This window comes from Rhinolophus hipposideros (genome assembly GCF_964194185.1).
Source record: "Rhinolophus hipposideros genome assembly, chromosome: 7".
Classification (NCBI taxonomy): Eukaryota; Metazoa; Chordata; class Mammalia; order Chiroptera; family Rhinolophidae; genus Rhinolophus; species Rhinolophus hipposideros.
The window spans coordinates 46514578-46536138 of NC_138053.1; the positions used below are offsets into that span (position 1 = coordinate 46514578).

The 21561-nt window shown below is 36.2% G+C and overlaps 1 protein-coding gene across 7 annotated transcripts in view; it reads right to left on the reverse strand.

Moving 5' to 3' along the window:
* Positions 1–21561, reverse strand: part of VCAN (versican) — a 289285-nt gene that overhangs the window by 11358 nt on the left and 256366 nt on the right. For all 7 annotated transcript variants that reach the window (XM_081053809.1, XM_081053813.1, XM_081053810.1 and 4 more), the window contains 4 exons: positions 19786–19899; positions 17608–17721; positions 12967–13125; positions 11632–11714 (listed from right to left, as the gene is read on the reverse strand). In XM_081053809.1, coding sequence (XP_080909935.1) covers positions 11632–11714; positions 12967–13125; positions 17608–17721; positions 19786–19899 — 470 coding nt within the window. The remainder of the gene's footprint in view (positions 1–11631; positions 11715–12966; positions 13126–17607; positions 17722–19785; positions 19900–21561) is intronic.

Genomic DNA, 21561 nt, shown 5'->3' on the forward strand with positions numbered 1-21561 from the left:
TAAAGTCAGACAGAGTTTACATCATTTCAAGCGAATCTCTTTAGGAGTATTTAGGAGTATTTAGGAGTCCCAGGTGTCATTCAGAGATACCAGATATCTTCTATCTTTAAAATACACACCACAGGCCTATCATCAATGGCCCCAGACGCTCAGCAGATAACTAGCATCACAAGCATGAACAAAAGAAACTGATGATAAAAAAGTAATGTAACTAATTGACCGTTTTCTTATACAGAGATAGATAACTGCCTTTTTTATAAGGTTAAAAAAAAAAGCATTATTTCATTATTTCAGAAACATACAAGATTTAGAAATAAACCAGGAGCCTTACTTTGCTTTACTTTAAAAAGTTTGCTTGGGTTCAGCTTTGGGTTCTACTTTTAGTTAAAGGAAACAAGACAAACCAGTATTAGTCGGCTACTGCTGTGACAGTCACATCCCAGTTGGTCTTTTAGGTGATACATATGTAAGCAAATTGATTTATGAGGAAATACACTAACAGCTAGGTGGTGAAAATGAAAAGCTGGAGCAAGGAAGGTTCTTGAATCATAGAATGGCTTACTCTTATCCCTCCATGTCACATTCCAAAATCGTATTTGTTTACCCACATCAAGAATTTTTTTAAGTCTTTATAAGAGAATGTTAATTCAAAAATCAAAACCCTGAAGAAACAATGTCATGCTTCAACCTCAACTAGAGAAAAAATCCCCAGAACAGTAAAGAGTCTGTTCTTAAATATTCCTTTTCTCGGCATCTTAAAACTAAGAAGTTTTCAAAATGACTATTTTTTTAATCAACACTTAACTAGCCTTTCTTCATATTTGACTTAATTCAAATTCTTTTCAATATAATTTTACGATTTCTTAACTTGATCAAATAACTACAAAGAATAATCAATGGGCACTAACTAGTTGTTCTACAGAGTTAGACATCCTGTTTAGAATCTCTCAGTTTCTTTTCCTCTCTACTGAAAAGAAAAAAAAGAAAAAAAAGAAGAAAAAAGAATTTTCAGACACTAAAAATTAAAGGTCATCTTTTTGTGAGTCATAAATTTGAGATTTACCATCACACACACTCTCCCCACACCTACAATTTACACAGTACTTGTTGGCACTAGGGAAGGATATAACTAAGGTCTTTGGGAATGCCCTGTGCAGCAGATAGGTTCCCACCATAAATACAACAGAGAAGAAGCAAATGGTTAGCTGGGTAGACAGCAACATACCCCTTGTGATGGGAAAACTGAGCTGTCCATTAGACAGAGTGGATAACTAATTGAACAATTCTTACACATTAGCCTGCCACTGGGTACACTCACAATTGTGCCTGGGCAAAAAGTACAAATTATTTCATATTGTAGATTTTCAAGGTCTCTAATGTATAATGGAAACTGCAAATCTTAAATCTGCAGCTGCCAAGGGCCTACTCTATTTACCTATGTGTCATCTAATTATCCACATATTTAGCTATAGTTTTTCAGCTTAGGTGGAGTCAACTCATTCTTTAGAATTCATTATAATTTAGATGATCTTGAATGGCAATGAAAGACTTTTAGAACTATTATGGATTTTTTGCCAAGCACATTTAAACAATCACACACATTCCATTGAAAAGAACCATTCTCAACATTTGTCCAGTGAAGCTATTCTATGACATAATATGTTATTGTAGTTTTGGGTAGAATTTACTAAAGCTTCAAGTAATAATTTGGGTTTTTTTCCCCCATGAATAGTCCAGTTACCACTCTCCACTTACTCTCCTTCCCCAAACACTGCTAATTTAATTCAATGTAAAACATTTCCATAAGAAAACCAAAAAAGTCCTCTAGATTCACATACCAAGGGAAATAGCCAAGGAAAACTTTCCGCTAGGCTTATTATTGTGTATAAAGTAAAGATACGGAAAAGATTGGTCCTAATATTTGTCACAGTTGCTAGGATTTTACTAACCACGTGACTCCATGTGTTAGCTTCGCGCGCTGCGAGTGAAAAATCATCTTTTTCATTTTTAACTTTCAGGTTCATAATATAATGCAATTCATGCTAAAATTTTTAAACTCAAAGTTAGTGGAACTTCACAATGAATGTTATTCTTGTATAGATTTAGGTGTTCTGGGAATATGAAGTTTTGAAACGCAAAATACAATATGGCCACTAGGTGGTGATATCCATCCATTGTTATATTATGCATGACAAACTAAGTCACTGGTAATAGAGTTTAGCATACCTCCCCCCCCCATCATGATTATTTACTCCATGTGGGGAAAAAATGGTTAAAATATGATCTGAGATATGCCCTCTCAGTTTTGTGAGGGAAAGCACGACGAGACACTTTGCTGGAAATGGTCCTCCACCAGACAGTATTTGCCAACCTGCTGCACTCTATTCTGTTGCAGGCCATTGTAGCTCTAATCTGAATTTTCTATTTGACTAAAATGTTCACCTACAATGGCTCATTTTTTCACCATTTTGCCTTTTTCAATTATCGCATGATTTACAGCAATGGTGAAATCACATCAGAAACAAAGCCAAATCTATAATATCCTAAAATCCTTAGAACAGGGCAGATAATAAACAACTATTTACACAAATGAACGTCTGCAGTGCGATTCACATTTAGTTTGGTTTTAGCTAAGAACTTATCTAGAGTAGCTATAAAAACATGACACCTGTCCTAAAAGCTGACTTCTCTGTATGCAAACTCCTCTTATCAGTGCTCCGGCAGCTACAAATGACATCCAAATGCAGTCCGTGCCCAGGGTGAGCAGATAACCACCAAAGTATAAAAGCAAACTCCAAATAGAAAACCCTTTCCCAAGAGGACGGCTTACCTGTTTGAGACACATGCTGATAAGAAGCCACCTTTTCATTAAATAAAGAACTCAGAATAACCACACGGGGTTACCCCTCAGCCTTTCAGAACACAGGTCAAATGTTTATCTGAGAGGAAGCTGGGCGGACTACTTATTACAGAAATCAAAACATTTGGTAACTTTAAAATTCCTTTTCTCCCCCTAGATGGCTGTGAGACACAATAGGCATTTGTTTGCAGACTGTGGGGGGTACATTTAACTTTGTTTTATTTAACTTGTTTGGGGCAAATGACCTCCCTGTGAGGTAGACATAGACCCTCTTCTGATCCTTGTACTTGCTTAAGGTTACTCTGGCCTGGGTCTTTATTTATTTATGTTTTAAGGGAGGTTATGATTTTGCTGTTGTCTTTTCATTGAACAACCAAAAGGAAAAGGGCAGCTTTGTTTTAAAGGAGAAAGAGACGTTTGTTTTGGTGTCACTGCCTTAGGCTGGCAGCCTGGAGTAGGATCCTACAAACATGAATATGCTGAAGGGAAGAAAAACTAACTTGGGGTCTCCTGATAGTCGTTAAAGTGGCAATATGCCCATTATTTTCCTAGCTGGCAAATCTCGAGTGTGGGAGAGACTATCTGCCAGCTCTTGAGTACAGCACTAATCTTGTGTAATAGTGTGAGCTCACTGCCCTACAAAAGCAGTCATTATCAACAGCATTTTCTGAAGGATGTGAGTTCCTCCCACTGTGAGACCACTAGGAGACAGGGCCCTGTGCAGAGCCCAGGAGCTCCTTGCTTTTAACCCCTACTATCAATGGGTGCCAGTGGGCCCTTCACCCAATGCTTGTTTGCACAGGTCTTCAGTCAGGAAATGCTAAGATCCAAATGCAATGTGAAACGGCCAAAATCCATTTGATATTTTATTTTTTGCCTTTTCGATGGTTATTCATTGCCTTAACCTTAATAGCGATCAAATTTAAATGTCAGTATGTGATTTTAAAGTTTCACAGAGCACTGTTGGAAAGGCATCTGTGAGAAGGAACTACTGCATTGATATAATTTCTATTTTTTAGGATTATCTTCTCAATTATGAAATGATTTTCTAGGGATGGATAAATATTGTTCTCCCAGCTATTTGACCTGTGACTAGCTATCTGCAGTCCAGTAAAGGCAAGGAATTGAGGAGGGTTTTGTGTTCTAGACCTTTTCTATACTTGTTATAGTTCACATGTAGCATCAGAAGAACCAGTGCTTGGTTTCAGATCAAATTGAACTGCCAACATAAGTAAAAATTTTTATTAAGAGCTCGGTGGTCTTTTGCAGAAAATAAATTGAGAGTTCTTCCACTAATGAGTAATGTGTTAAAGGCTGAGGAAACAGCATATGTTTTCCTTGGCTTTTAGGTGAATATAATGAAGGCTGTGAGGTTTAACATAATTAAATTAATGTTGATATGCAGTGTGACTTGTTCACAGAGAAGTGGCATTTGACTTGGAGCTAAAACCACCCCACAGCTGACACACATCCGTCTGCAAATACTTTATAGAAACTCTGCTCAGATTTTCAGGTAGAAAAAGTAAAGCTTAAGTTTTCGGTTTGGGGGTTTGTTTTGCATTATCTTTCTGCTAAATCCTGTGCAATCATTTCAAATGAGCAGAAACTTACAAACAAGCTTAGAAAACACGAGGAATTAGTTAATACTCCTGATTTTTTCAATGTTCAAGACATCCGGGAGAGGGAGGAGGCTAGAAAACTTTGAGTTTATAAAAGAGTAAGAACGATACATTCCTACAGAACAAGAATAATAGTTTATGGCCGAGGATTTGTTACTCCTTTTCTCTGCCCCTTTTAAGTGTCTCTTCTTGGGTTAAGGGCTATTTCTTTATTGTTTCTACCTTTTTCAAAGCTGGTTTTTCTCACAATACTTTGCTTGACAGACTGATGTGTTTATTTATGAAAGAAGAAAAGGCGCTCTGGATTTAAACTCAAATCCACAGACAATCTGGCTAGTCCCATGCATCAACTCTAACCAGGAAGGTAAGCTGGTGTCCCAAACTCTAGGTGTGCCAGCTTGCCAATGTTGGACCAAACTTACTAAAATTGAAAAAAAAAAAAATCAGTTACCTTCTAGAAGTATTTTTAAGTAGGATTTTTTAAAATACAAATGGCTACCAATTAGCCTCTTATCGTCTATATCATAACTATCAAGGGGCAAGGTGAGTTGGCTTGAACTAGAAAATAAGACATTTATCAATATGTGAATTAGAAACGTGTTCAAGAACTTCCTGACTAGATTCAGACAAGTGCAGAGGAGAGGAAGTCTGTGTTCTCCCAACAGTAGACTGGAAATTGAGAAGGAGGAGGTCATGACTACTTCCTAGGAAGCCCACAAGCCAGCAGCCTTGTAGGAGTCAACCATAAGTGTTGACACAGTGAGATGATTGAAGGAAAAGTATGAAGGAGATTTAGAAAATGTTTTTTAAAATGTATAAGAATAAAGCCAGGGCTTATTTTTTTAACCTAGCAAATCAAATTTTCCAAAAGGTCCTCATCATTTTCAAAAGGGAACTGGACTGTCATTTCTATTCAATCTTCAACCTCTGAACAATGCGATGTACGGTGACATGTTCCTTTGAAGTAACTGCGTCTGATCCACTGAAGCATTGGATCCCCAGGGGTGAAGGGTAAGCTTTGATGGTGCTGGTGAACTCAGTGAAGGGAGGAGAGAAAGAAGCACTGCAGCCTACGGATAATTCCCCTCATGAGACTCTCATTGCTGAGGGTCAAAAACAGGAGGGAGCAGGATGGTAACAGCTTTAAATCTCTGTGATACACAGGTTGATTTTATACCATTGGTTGGGGAGGCAGGTTATAAAAAATAGTGGGATTAAGACACTTAATAGTTTCTAATATCTCCCATGTGCTGTTCATGGACAAATTACGCATATACTACATAGTTGAAATGAAAGTTGTGAAAATGAGTTTGCTAGAAAGTATATATAGAGAGAAAGATAAATGATTCTATAGTGTTTCCCGATGTCTGGCTCCCCCTGTGCTTCAAAGAATGGTCTTGGATAGCAGATGAATAAATGAAGCTCTGTCCAACCTTAGGCGACAATTTCGCCATGGTCAAGCAAGCTATAAAAAATAAAATGAGCTGATAACATTCAGGAGTGAGATTTCCTTTTGCTTGTTTCACTACATTTTGGATTTGGATAATAGGATTCTTTAAAGCAATTTTTTCTTCAAAGAATATAATGGTAGAAAATGTGCCTATTTGGAAAAACAAAATCCTTTCAAAGTTTTGAGTAATTGTTGGTTTCCTAAAGTTCCATGGAAAATCTGCCCTGATGTAACTCAAACCTGAAGGGGTGGCCGGGGTTGAAAAGTTTGCTTTCCATTCTTTCTTCCTAAAGCTCATTGCAAATGGATTCTTGGGACATCCATGGACAAAATTGTTATCATTCCAGTAGGAACACCTGTTTTCCTTTGGGTTAAGAACCACGTAAGATGTATTATGCTTGGCTATACAAGTATACTTCTATTTTTGAGGAACATTTTTTTTTCTTTTCACCATAATTGAAGTCCCACCTATTATGTTTTAATATTTTTCATACTGGTACAACTTTAAATAAAATATTTGATTTAGATAAGCAAAATTTTCACAAAGAGAATCAGCCAAAAGTCTAAATTGGTCATTTCAGGATTCAAAAGATAACAGAGTGAGTTGGTTGAACAAAGCATGCATGTTAATTATTATTGAAAAAGCCTTTATTAGATATCTATTTTTGTCAACCAGTCTTCTAGCTGCTGAAGAGTTAGAGACGGAAGTTAATCCCTGCCTCAGAAACCTCATTGTGAGGAAACTGACCCCACAGGGGTCTGTGGTAGGATGGGAAGAGTGCACAAACGGGTGCAAGAACACAAAAGAGGAGTTCTTAGTTACACCCAGCTAGGAAGGCTTTCTGGAAAAAGGAGACCCTTGGCTAAGCAAGGTATTCGAACACTTATTAAATAAAATTAGGGTAGGACACGTGAACATTCATAGCACTAGGGCAGGTGTATGCAAAGACCTGCAGAGTGAGTAATCATGGCTTATTCCAAATAGCTTAGGAAGTGGCAGATGGAGTTGGTGGACTTGGTATGCTATGCTAATAATTAGATTTTTTACTGAAAGCAATAGGAAGACACTGAAGAATTTTAAGAAGGGAGTAACAAGAGTTTATAGCAAGGAGAGAGGAAGGTCATAGAAACTGAAAAACAGATCTGGGGGAAAACACTTCAGACTAGTCATTCATTTAACAATAAGTTAAAAAAGAACTTAAAAGTCAGCTAATAGTATAGAAGCTAGATAAGAAATATTTGTTTAAGTTTGCCAACTCTAATGTGTATTTAACCTAGATGGTTTAACTTAGTGTCTTTGAAGACATTACTTGGATGACAAGTAAAGTAATCCATTACTGAAGTTATTTGTTAAGGTTTCTAATAAAACACTTGTGCCATTTCACTGTTAGAGATCAATAGTCAAGTTAAAGGATAACTGGTAGCAGAAATAACTGCTGGCAGAAATAACTTAGTAGACACTCAGGTGACAAAGTGAAAATGTAAATGTGTTAAGAGAAAATAAACTTAATATAACTCAGAAGGGGAAGCCTAGGGACAATTTTATTCATGAATACACTTTTGTGAAATTTATTGGGCAAACACACCAAATAAATAATAAAAAAGATTTTAAAACATAACAAAAACAAGAATTTGGCATTTTCTTAATTATATCAACCTTCTATTATAGAGGCCAATAATGTGGAGTGAATCAATCAAAATCTGAAGAAGGGCAATTTAGATAACTTGGACAAATAACATTGTTAATTTAGTATAAGCAATTCAATTGAATTAGTTTAGCTAGAAAGCATAATCATGCTAAATATAATATAATTATACTGCAAGTAGATTTGAAGCAAAGTTTAATTATTTCGAGAAAAGAAATTATTGAAATTGAGACCTAATATAAACTTGTTTGTTTTTACTGAGTGTTATACTGAATAACCAAAGATAATATACGGTATATATCAAAGGTTCTTTTTGTTTTAATACTGCTCTACCTCCCAAGAAGGATAAGCTCTAATAAATCTTTCAAACAAAAAACGGGGGAATGAAGGGGGGTGGGGTGGGAGAAGGGGAGAAATCACTCTAAAACATAAACAAAGTCCTTAACATTGCACACAGTCACGTTAACACCATTTCCAAGTGTAAGCAGATACTGCGTTCCCCAATAAAGAGTTTACTATTAGGGATATTTTCAAAAGCAAGACACTTGGCGTAAACAGCGAAACAAAGGAGAACTATTTTATTCAGAAGCCTGTGCACATATGGAACCTGTTAAGGAGATGGTGGCTGTAGAAAGAACTACAAACTAGTATAAGAGACACCTAGGCTGTCTCTGACAGGAAGGGATGGAGGCAAGCAAGGGTGGTTACAAAAGCAGAAAGTGGGCCAGAGATCAGTCAGATGGGAGGGAGACAGGCTGTGGGCAGATGGTCTTTTCTGTTCCAAAATGTTCAAAGTTAAGGGACACTCCTTACAACACTTTTATTTTACACAAAGAGTGAATTAAGAAGAAACCAACGGCCTGTCAGAGTTTTTTCTGGAGTTACTTGTGTCATTTCTTTGATAAATTTTGTTTGTTTATGTAATTCATTTGTTGCCTTCTTCAAACTGAGGCCCTCACTTGGTGCTCTCTCCATAATCCTTAGGTTTCAATTAAAAATATGAATTAATTTAGAGTATGGCTCCTATTTATGTTATACAGTTATCTATGTTAAATTAACATATCTTCCTCTGAAAATTTCTGGGGAAGATCAATATTTCTCTTTCGACAAAGTGCAATGCTCACTTATTTACCAAGTTTAGGACCAGACTAGACTATGGAAATGTTTTTTTGTTTGTTTGTTTGTTTGTTTTCACAGTAGTTTTCATAGTCCATTAAAAATCAGTGGACATAGATTTAAAAAAATAATAAATTGTTGAGTTCGCTCGCTTCAGCATAGTGGAATAATGAGGTTTGATGAAACAAGCTCACCTGAATGGCAACTGACAGGGAAAAGAAATCCCCTAAGATAATTTACAGATGTTACAGATGTAAGCCAATATTCAATCTCATTGACCAATTTCACAGGGAAAATAGGGCCTTATCCTAGACATCGTGAGAAGTAAAAAGCAAGCAAGAAAACCACTTCTTTGAAGAGCTGAACTGCTAATGGAGGGACCAGAATAAACATCTAGTAACATGCAAAAATGCTAAGAACAAAAACATGCAAATCAAGTCCATATAACCAATGATAGATTGCAAACAGTCAGGCTTGGCCCAATCAGGTCAGTAGCAAATGACAGGCTTTACATATACTCCACCTGGCCAGATACAGCTACTCTAGGTTCAGGACTGGCACATACAGGTACACTTTGAAATACGTAGTGGTCAGAGCACCACAAAGCACCAGTCGGAATCGGCCACCAGAGTCTTTGGCATTCTAGCTTCTGGCACATAGTTGGGAGCACACAAGACCTGCCCTTTTCACTGGGCTATTTATAAGGGAAAGTTCATGGGTGGAAACTGAATGGTGGGTATGCTAGATACCCAATTTATCCCACAAGAAAAAAGTATGCATTCAACAAGAGAAACCTCATTCAATGTCTATACTATATAACATATATTAACACAATTATAACAACAGTTTTAACTATCTATAGTATACCAAAGAAATCCTTTTAATTTTTATGTTCAATTATAAATTAATAAAAACAAACTCATTTATCTTCAATTAAAATTACTATGTAAGGACTTATGCCATACCAACCCTATTAATCTAATTGACCAAATTTATCCCACTTAGGTATAGCAAAATAAAAAAATAATACAGATGCAACAATTGCAGATATACCATCTAGCTAGGACAATTAGAAGAAAATGTGACTATTGATCCAGAGGGTGTGCTTCATATACCTTACTGGAAATGTATTTTATGGACAATCTCTATTTTTTTCTGAATCTTGCCAGAGAACCTACTTACCAACTTCAGTGACAAACTGTGCTGATTAAACATAAAGAACGGCAGCAGATAGAGGGCGAGCCAAACTTTATTTCAGGGTTGCTAAAAGCAAAATGTAATGAGGATACTCTTTTTTTTTTTTTTTACTTTATTTTATTTTATTTTATTTTTTTATTTATTAGTTTCAGGTGTACAAGACAAGGTAATACTTAGACGTTCATCATTTATATCCCTCACACTGTGAACCCCCCTCCCCCCATCCACTATCCCTCCGACCTCACACTGAACCATCACATTATATATATAAAATTATAGTTGGCATTCATTAATGTTTAGCTTCTGGTGAGGATACTCTTTTTAAAGTCAAGGAGAAACCAGCCAGAGAAGGCCTGTGGCTTTGGAGACAGGCCTGAGTTCAAATACTGGCTTCACCACATAACAGTAGTGTGACTCTGGGCAAATTTCTCAGCCCTCTGACCTTCTCTTTCTCTACTTGTAAAATAATCTAATGCCTCCCTTAAAGGTTATTGTGGGGAATAAACAAATGCAATGCGCCTAGTACAGTGACTGGCAGAGCCAGACTGCGCGTAGGCGTGCCAAGAAGCTTTCCTGAACAGACAAGAGTAGAACTTCCAGAAGCAGCGATTACTTTGGCATCTGTTTTAAGATGAGCTTTACATTTCGCCAGACTTTACATCTTACATTAAATCTGATGAGTGGCAGGTGGCAGGTAATGAATGAAATTTAAGCAGCTAAGTAATCCATACGCAAAAAGAGCTTAAACATTATTTTCAATTTTTCTTCTTATTTATCTAATTTAGAAGTTGATTTACACTTGCTGTCTAGCCCAGTAGATCCCAACTTTTGTCTGCAGTTTAGAATCATCTGGGGAACATTTAGAAAGTATAGCTGCCAAAGATTTTGCTCTCCTGGATTTGAGCTGAGGCCCAGACAACAGTTGTTTAATTACACTCTCTTGGTGATTCCAACAAACAGCCAAGGCCTGGGAACATTAGTATAGCTAACCACACTTGAACTGTTTCTAAAAAATTAGACTCATGTGTATTTATTTACCAGTAGTGACTCCAAACAGCTTCCCCCATCCTCACTTAAGAACTGTACTCCCTCCTACTAAAGGTTGTGGCCAGTATTACCAAATCACTTCTTTCTTTAAGAAGAGACAGCTACAAAAACATAATCAGTAGAGTTTAAATGGAAGGAAATTCACAAGATCAAAATTCAACAACCCTTTTTAAAATGAAAAAAAGGGGAATTTTGCTTGGATAAAAATGAGCCATGCCTTATAGCAGATTTCCAGTGCGATTATGTCAGAGGGAAAGTTGTATTTTTTTAAAGGCCTTCCTCTTTCTTTCTTTCTCTCTCTCTCTCTTTCTCTCGCTCTCGCTCTTGCTCTTGCCCTCGCTCTTGCTCTTGCCCTCCCTCCCTCCCTCCCTCTCTTTCTTTCTTTTACAGTTACTCTTTTCCGAAGCAATACTAAGCAAAGATAACTATCTGAAAGACAGACCTGAGGCAATTCTGATTATGTGGTTTTTCAGTTCAGTGGAAATCTGATACACTCCTCTTATAAAGAAAGCCAGTGACTGGAGCACTGGTAGTTGGATCAGTTCAAATGGAACCCTGTTGTAACCCCCTCTATTTCACTGAGTGACCATGAATAAGTCACTTAACAGGTCTCCAGTCTAAGGCTCCCTCCACGCCGTGCCATCAGCACACAATATCGAGACCCTAGAATTGGTATCGTTTCCATCAGCAACTTACCAGTGTGCTGCCATCAGTCCAACGGAAGTCATGCTCAAACATCTTGTCGTTGAGGCCGATCCACTGATAATCATGGCCCAAACCTAAAAGATGGTAAACAACACAGATATTTTTATTATCTTTCCCATATATGGATAAAATGTATCCAAAAATGGTTTTCAGAGTGAATCGCGAATCTTCTTTTCTGGCTAGAGTTTTTTTGTTTGTTTAGTTGTTCATTGCCTAACGAGCTTTTGTTCTACTGTCCAAGGTGCTTTAGAATGAAAAGCTAATTTGCAAACTTTGTGAAACATTAAAATATCAGACACAGACAATTATTTTCCTAGCAGTTTACTACAATTATTTTTTTCCATCCTTACTCATGATAGAAACTTTCCATTTATTTCTTTTTTTTTTAAGCTATGCATGCCATTGGCAAAAATTCAGTGGCCCAGTAAAACGTGACCAGATCTTACCCATGGGAGCCTCACTTTGGAAGCCACGTGTTTCTTCTCAAACCATTTTAAACAGTGAACACCTAGACCAGACAGTTCTGCAAAATGTTCTCAAAAATAATTACTTTCACTGTGAGATGAGTCACTGGCAAACATACCATGCAAAAAAGTTAAATGAACTTCTATCCAGACTGTAAATTAACAACTGAATTTCTAAAAGACAGCAGGCATCAAGAGAACATATTTAATTGAGTATCAAACAATGCTTCATGAGCAAAAACATTCCATGTATTTGCTACATAAAAGCTAGCTGTCTTCCTCTTTGCTATAGTTTAAGGAGTTATTAAACAGCTCTGGTAGTAAGTTTCGTTAGCATTCAGTCTCCATTTAATCATGATCTTACTACAAAGCCCACTTTCTATAGTCTAAAGTAATTAGAAACTTGAATGACAACCAATTATGCAGAGAGGATAAGAATAGGGTGCTAGTAATTCAATTTTAATTAGCAGGATAAAAAAACAAAACAATATTCTCTTTAGAGAATATATGAATATATTCAAGATAGGTTACCATGAGAAGAATTGGACTGAACCACACAGGGTAGACATTTTTCTAAGTCAAAAAAATGATCAAATAATAATTTTTGATAATTCAACCTATAGCATGCTGTTTCACCTATTATTGCCGGCCGACCAAGAAGTGCCTTCCTGTGTTATAACTGAATATTTCCCCAAATGAGGCTCTTATATAGGAGAGATGATTTTTACGTAGTTCACAGATGAGGGATTTAATAAGTTGAATCACAACTGAGAAAGCTACTCTTTATTTAGTTAGATAGAATGCTAAGAAGTTGGTGAGAGTTAGTGAAGCTTCAGGAAACCAGTGTATATTTGGTACGTACGATTCACAAACATTTGTTCTTCATGAGAGAGGATACTTGTGAGATGGGCACCCTGAAGACGGCATTCCCGTTCGGCTGCGTCCCACGTGCGTCGATGGGCGAAATACTTGTAGCACTGCCCTTGGAATTTGTGCCAGCCATAGTCACATGTCTCAGTATCTGGGAAGAAACAAGGCAGAGGCTTATGAAACTCACGTACGTCATTCAAACTTGGCTCACCTATCCGAATGTTAACAGAAGACCCAAGTCAGTATCAGTGCAATGTCCCTGAAGTAAAGGGTTCATAAAATTGGTCACGATGACAGAGAAATTATGATAAAGAGAACCAAACTGATTCCTGCTAAGTGGGTGGCTCTACAGCAGGTCCTCCAATAATGTTGTGTCGTTTCCTTCAACTTCCTTTTGTTGTAACATTGAGGAACTTAACGTTTGTATCAATTAGCCATGGTTAGATACAGGCCTGAGAGACTTAACTGCAATAAAGACTTGCTCCACTCAGCCATATATACACATATGTATAGAGGGTGTGTGTATGCGTGTGTGTGTGTAATATTTCTCTTTCATAACAAGCACACTGTAACCAGTATCCGGATGGCACAAAAATTTTTTTTCCAATATACCTCATTTTATACTGACAGTATGCTTCAGCTATACTTTCTAGATTGTCAGTTTTTATGCATTTTCACAAGAAAGCAGCTCTCAGTTCATAGCACTGTATTCTCAGTGGTAATCTTCCCTCAGACTCACCCACTCTTAACTGGGGTTAAACTTTATTTACTAACAATTAACAGAAATAATTTTGAGTTTCACAAAAACAAATCTCACAAATGTATTTAACTAGTTACATGTAAAAACTAACAACACTGCAAAGTTCATAGAATTTTAAGCACCAATAAAACTTTCCAGATTACCTAATGGCCATCTGTTCCTCCCCGATTTTACCGATCAATGAAGAAAATAAAACCCTACTACATGAAATACATACGTGTTTTATATATCAGATTTTGTGGCCCAATTGAAAGTCAAATTGTCTCTCGACTCTCCCTTCATCTACTCCTCTTTCTGTAATTGTGGAAAAGTATGCATTCTAAGAGATTTAATTTTTTTCTGGCTATAGTGATTTGTACTATAATCATGCAACAGAGGCAACTTATCTCTGAGAGCAGTCTTCATTTCAGTTTAGTCTATCAGGTCTGTTGTTTAGTTACAGCCAGCTGACTAATTAGTTTAAATCATGTGCACTGGAAGTTTTGAGTTTTATTAGTGTTGTTTGGAGACCACCAAATCTCATCAGAAAGGACTCAAGACACAGCTAGATGATTTGGTATAAAAGTAGCACTCAGTGCCCAAGACTGAAGCCTATTTTTATTACTTGGATGTGGTAATTTTCCTGTTGGTAAGTACTCATGGAAGAATTCAGAGGTGATGTGCGAGTGGTGGGGAAGAAACAGATCCTCGTATATGAGGGAGTTAGTTTATCTGAGAGGAGAATTGGAAAAAAAATTTAGAACACTCACTGCCAAAGTTAATAGTGCATAATAGCATAGATGTAATTATAATGGCATAGATTTCCTTAACCTAGAAATTATTGTTTATTTTAAGGCAGCGTTTAAAATTCTCCAGGATCCCTAATTTATTGAATAATACATCTGAAAAAATTCTCCTATACACTCTTTCTTATCTTCTATTAACCCAAATGGTTATAGTTTGGTTTTCTTTGTCTTTTATTATCAAAATAGATTATCATTAAGCATTCTTCCTCTTACACAAAAAAACCCCACATGATCATAAAATTTAGATGTATGACCACAGCACTGCTACAATGTCTTTCTCAATTAGCAGGTGCGCATATTCATTCCTATAAGAACATAATTCTAAAAATAGGGGCAGAGTTTCTGTGAAAACTAAATAGGGACAATTTATATATCTGTACTATATAAGCCATAGCTTCCCAATGATTATAAATATGTGTGCAACTACCACTGAACAAAGTGACTTAAATAAAGCCAAATATCCACACTGATTTACTTAATTTTTATTACTCATGGATTCAATAAATATGTAAGAAAGGACTACATGTCAAGCAGCGTCTCCTAGGATGCTCTTCAAAAGGAGATATCAGAAGCAGTCTATTTGCTTTTCCAATCTTACCTAAAAATTACATAACATACATTTATTAAAGGCCAACCCTTTTGGATGGTATTTTCTTTAAAAAATCATACTACACATGGAAATACTTCTTATGCTTTAAAATTCCCATAGTGCATAGGTTACATTACAAAGTCTCAGATTTAGTTTTGCCTGTGTGTGGGGGAGGGCATGACAACTCCTATTCATGACCACAGAAAACCAACCAACACTTTTAAACAATTTCACTAAAAATCTATTCTCTTTATGATATGTAGGCAATGTTTTCAACGTCTCTGACAAATAGCTTTCAAGCTTTAAGAAATTTTCAATACTTAGGGACTTCTCACTGGCAAGCTGTATCCTTGACATGGCTGGGAGCAATCTGTGTAAGAAGTGTCTTTCCACCGTTCTAAGACTCCCCCTTGTAGATTTCATATCTATTATCATTACACCAAAATGTGGCCCTTATTCCAGAGTTACTGGGAGTTGGGATGTTACTAATGCAGAGAACAGAAAAGGTCAGCTGAAGAAACAACACAGTCATCACTGAAATTTGGATCTAAAAAAAACCGTTTATAGAACAAGGCTGCTGTTAATGAAGAAAACATTTGTTCTAGGCAACCTGAAAAGAGGAGAAAAAAAAAAATCTTTCAGTGTCCTGGCAATAAATCCCAGGAGCACAGCTGCATCTGGTAGACAGACTGCGATAGCTCTTTCTCAGTGAATAATGTGGATGAAAGTTAAACTTGCTGTAATATAGAATGCACCTGAAAGTTAGATGGCACCACAAATGAGAGGAAAAAAAAATCAAAACCTTTTATTTTTAACATCCCTTTAAAGGGATGGAAAAGGTAAGTGGCCCCAAAGTTCCTCACAAGGATCTGTTACCACTAGATCCCTCAGGTTCACACATATAGAAAATGCTTCTCTACAAGAGTTACTTTAGAAGTGTAAAGGTATTGAGAAAAACCTGGGCTTTGAGCGGCAGCATAGGTTCATTTTTCTACTCTCTGATTTACTAGCTGTGTGACTTTGAACACACAGCTTTTTCTCTCTGGACCTCAATTTCTGGCATACTTAAGGCACAGAAATACTATGTCAACCAAGGGAAATTATATACATGGAAGCATTTAATAAACTATAACATATCCAACAAATAGTATCTTTTTTTATTCTCTGCCAAGAATTATGGTGAGTCACCAAGAGCAGGGGTTTTGTCTGTTTTCGTTCACACCTCTATCTTCAGTGCCCAGAACAGAGCCTGGAAGGCAGCAGGTGCTCAATAAACACCTCTTAAACAAATGATTTTTTGAATTTCTCCTTATAGTTGGAACTAAGAGAAGCCAGAATCATATAAACATACTTTAATATCTCATGTGTCTCACACTTTGTTTTCTTCAACAAATAGTATCTTTCTCACTGTTTCCCTTTAAAAAGAGGATCTTGATTGGTCAATTTTCATATTTACCTTTTAAAATTCTAAAACAAACTGACTCATCCTATGCAATAAAGAGAAAGGCAAAAAAAAAAAAAAACCCTAAAAATTCAGCCATCACCCATCCCCTTTGATTGGCAATTGAATACATACTCCTTTTACTTTTGCTTTAATCGTGGTGACGTCTGGATTAATGCAGAATGCAGGACCAGACCAATGTTTCTGAGTGTCTAACACATTTTCATTTTATCTGGTGGAATGGAAGTTTGGCACTGGCATTTTTGTCAAAGCCAAACCACTGTATGACTTTAAGTAGAAGAAATTGATGTTCCAAAGCTTAGTATGCTGAGCATGCAATCTGTTTCTGATTGATGGACTAAGAAATGTTACCATTAACCACCTAACATACACTCTCAGGTTGGCCATAAAATACAAATTACAGGGATCATGAGATTCAAGCCTCATGAACATAGGCCTTTCTTTCATTCAGAAAAAGTAAATGCTTCTTCAGTAGGAAAATTCCCTGTTAAGCAGATTCACGATATCTTTTACATAGTATTTGCCAAGCCTAAACTAATGTATTCTAACAACTATATCAAGTCATTTGCCAGAGATGATTGGCTATGAAAAATAAGACCCTTGAGTCTCAAATGCTTCAGGGGAATAAAATAAAGGCAACTGACATCAAATTCAATGTTCCTTGATACAAACCATGTAGGTCAATGTTTAATTTGTCCTGAAGAAGAATGCATATAACAATGCTCCTTTTGTTGGCTAGGTGTTCTGAAATTCAGCTCAGTGTGCCCCTCTGCAACTGCATTCTGATTAACAAAACAACGATCAAGTCAACACTATTTTTCAAACGTTGTGAGCTATGGAGCCATAAGGAAACCTAATGTATTTAGATAACCTGTGAATTTCCTCTGCAGGAAAGAATATGCTGTATGGCCAAAATTGCTAAAAAAAAAAAAAAAAAAAAAAAAATCTAAGTCATTATGACAAAAGGCTATCTAGAAGTAACACTCACAATGAAGTATCGATAACATTCACGGTACAAATGTTGCAATAGTTCTTACCTTGCTCACAAAGTGCACCAACATAGCTGGGAAGACAGAGGCACCGGAATGTATTAAACCCATCAATGCATGTTGCTCCATTGCGACAGGGATTCGAGTGACATTCATCAAAATCTGAAATAAAACCATAAAAGGCCAAAAAAAAGCACTTTCAAAAAAATTCAAAGCACTTCATTTAGGTATAAGAAAGCCAGTTAAATTAGAATTTCAGATTTAAAAAAAAATTTCGTATAAGTATGCCCAATGTTATATTTAGGATATACTTAAACTAAGAAATTATTCTTTTTTTTATCTGAAATTCAAATTTAACTGAACTGTCCTGTATTTTTATTTGCCAAATATCTGGCAACACTAAGTTAATTTCAAAGATATTAGAGGAAGGCCGTTATTTCCATTTCTTCTAGATGAGTTATGTGAGCCCTTACTGGATAAAGTTTTAGTCTAGCCTTCGTACCCCCAATCCTGTTTCATGCTTTGATTACCTCATAAGTAATACTGAAAACTCCTAACTGGCCTCCCTACCCCCGGGCTGATTGGCTATGAAAAATAAGAGCCTCTCCAATATATCCTTATCATCTTTAGACACACTCATGTTCATTTTACTCATTGGCTTCCAAGTATTCCAGAGATACTGGTTGCCCAGGGCAGCTGTCCTCAAAGTGTGGTCCACGGACTGGCAATATCATTATCACCTGAGAATGAAACAAATGCACATTCCCAGGCCCACCCCTGATCTACTGAATCAGATACTGGGGGTGGGGCAACAACAAGCTGTGTTTTACCAGGCCCTCCAGGTGATTCTGAAACATTACTAAAGTCTCAGAATTACTCAACTAGAGTATGAAGTACAGCTATTTTGTACATGCATTCAGGACCTTCTCAGACCTGTCTAGCTCCAACCTGCTTTCTAGTATTCACTCCCAATATGTTTCTCCCCGACAATCCTGTAAGTAGGCACTCCTGAACACTTGCAGTTACCCAGATGCATTCTGCAGTTTGGGGTCTCTGTGCTTTTGTTAGCTGTGTCTAAGTCTCCCACCACCGCCCTTCAAAATCCTCCCCACCTTTCAGACCTGTACTAAATGCAACCTTTCTACACAGATTTCTATGATCTCCTCTGATAAATTAACAACTTTATTCCCATAGCATTTTGCAGTTCCACTAAAACTTTAATGTTTACATTAAATAAAAAAGAATATTTAAAAATGAATATACAACGTAAATTGAATTTCCAGTGGGGTATGTAATGATTCTTATTAAAGAATTGGTCTTAGTAATGGTGATACTATATAGTAAGGATACCAAACACTTCTATAGTGCCTGCTAAATGCCAGCCACTGCTCTAAGAAGTTCACATATTAATTCATTAAATTATTTTATTAGGTTGCAATTGATTTTAATGTAAAACAAATGAAGACCAGATAGACGTGTATACATCTGTATATACGTGTATATATATATATGTATATATATATATATAGAGAGAGAGAGAGAGAGAGAAAGAGAGAGACAGAGAGACAGAGAGAGAGATCTATATATTATCTATGTATAGATATCTATATATAGATAGCTGCATATTATATATATTACTTGCTATAATTACATATATATTTAATATGTAATTATTCCTTAAATGAATATGTTAAATGAATATTATATATTGTTATATATATCCCCACGAATTAGCACACAAATAGAGCTTATCTGTTGGCTCTTTTCTTTTAAGACAAGCACTCTTTTAATATGAGTGTTGGGGTTTTATCCCAATATTTCTGGGGGCCTTCTTTACTTAATCGTTATGAGAAAACCATCATGATACCTCTAAAAGGATATTGAAATTGATTATTTATTGATATACAGTTCTGGGGGATGGATTAAGTTATTTTGTTAATGTTTATGCAACTTTACATTTATAGAGTCTATCTGTAAAAAACACAAAAGATCTAGTCAACCTCAGTGAGCCTCACTGAGTCTTGGGTATACTGACAACATTTAATAACCATCTGTCCCCATTTCTCAGAATCTACTTAAATTACTCTATGATTTTAACTTCACTGAACATATAATGTATGTACACATGGGTTTCTCTGAAATCCTCTGATTGATTTGAACACTATAAATTCTCCCCTGATATATCTTTTGGAAAGCACTACATTCTTTCAGGCAAAGACATCTTACCAAGTTCACACTGGTCGCCACTGTATCCTGGCACACAGGTACATACATAGGAAGTTTCTGTAGAATAGCAGGTACCTCCATTAAGGCATGGGTTCATTTTGCAACGATCAGGTCCTATCATGTTCAGGAAAGTAAGAAAAACAATTAGGCTCATCTCTAACTTTCAACGTATTTTAGCATACAATGTCATCTTTTTGCTACCATAATATAAGCTTTATCACAGCAATGTAGAGATATTACACATAAAAATTAACATTACTCTCTGGAGTGTTTCTTGACATTATAACTAATTGTTACAAAATGCATCTATTCATTTCTGGGATTCAATCATCACTATTTTTAAATATTTTGTACGGTATCTGACAACTAATACATTCTACTGCAGATTTAGTTGGCATGATAATGGCAATTGATTTTAGTCAAAAATGATTACACGTATGTGCACAGTGAATGGAAATGTATTCTTTTAAACGAGGTTAGTTCATGTGAAATGGCTGGATACACAGAACATGCATTCTTTTTAGCAGATTGGCTTGTTACCATCATTTGAATTATTATTGCCTTTTACCACTTAATGCTCAGAAACTGTTTTTCTTCGAAAGTGTGCACTGAAGTCTCTTCTGCTACATTAATATGCTTTTTCCAAAAACACGTTCCAAATGTACTCCTTTAAACTACACTTGGAGAAAAGCAACACATCGATTAAACTCTACTGTATAATAACAAACCCAAACCCCAAAGCCTCACCTAAAATGAAACCCCCAACTATTATTACATGTTTCCTCATTAAAACACAAATAAAGTCGATAATCCTAGCAGATAAATATAAAAGTCAGAGACACAAATTTATGAGAAGAGAGTTTAAAATATGTTTTCTAAATGCAAATACTTTTACACTATTTGAAGTACATATGTTATTCTGTAACAATGCTTGGATAATTGTTTTTACATTAATAGATTATTATTTGAATATTTTTCTAGAATTGCTTGTTTTGAAACGTTCAAGAATCCAAATTACAGTTAAAAGTTCTATAAAATAATTGACATAAATAGGTTATATATGGAATACAGCCATACTTTCAGGAATCTTAAGACCTGAAACCCTGAAATAATTACACATGAAAAGAAGATGTCTACTTAAAAAACATGAATTTAAGGGATATTAGGATAAACAAGGTATTGCTATAGACGATAACCGAGCCTTTTTCACATAGGAAAGTCAAACTCAAACTTTCTGAGTGTTAAGCAAATTCTGGACTACTAGGAAGACTTAACAGATTCACTTTTTCATGAGGGGCTTCAACACTATGATTAGGTTAATTCAGATGCTTACAGCTGCTTCTTCAAAAACTACCCCACTTTTTCTAAGACTCCTTCTCCTATACTTCTAAAAATATTTAAAATCCCCTTAGCCATTCGAGCCCTCTGCCTTTGAAAGTACTCTGCCTAGATGACAGGCCTATCATCAACAACACATGTCCACATTGCCCTCAGTATAAAATCATCATGACACTTACGTAGAGTGTTTGGTGAAACTGTGCCACCCAAATGTGAAGTACTGTTACTATTCCCACTACAAACACTAGACACCATGCTGAAAGAATATGTGACAAGGACTTGGCAAGAAAGTGGTTCTTTCTGTGAACTAGCTTAGCTTAGATTAGGGGACACGTTTTATTTTTCTGAATTTTGTTCTTCCCTACACAATTTGAGTTAATTGCTGAAAGTTAAATCTGCAACAGATAGACCCGGCAATCCAATACAAAGGGCTGTTTA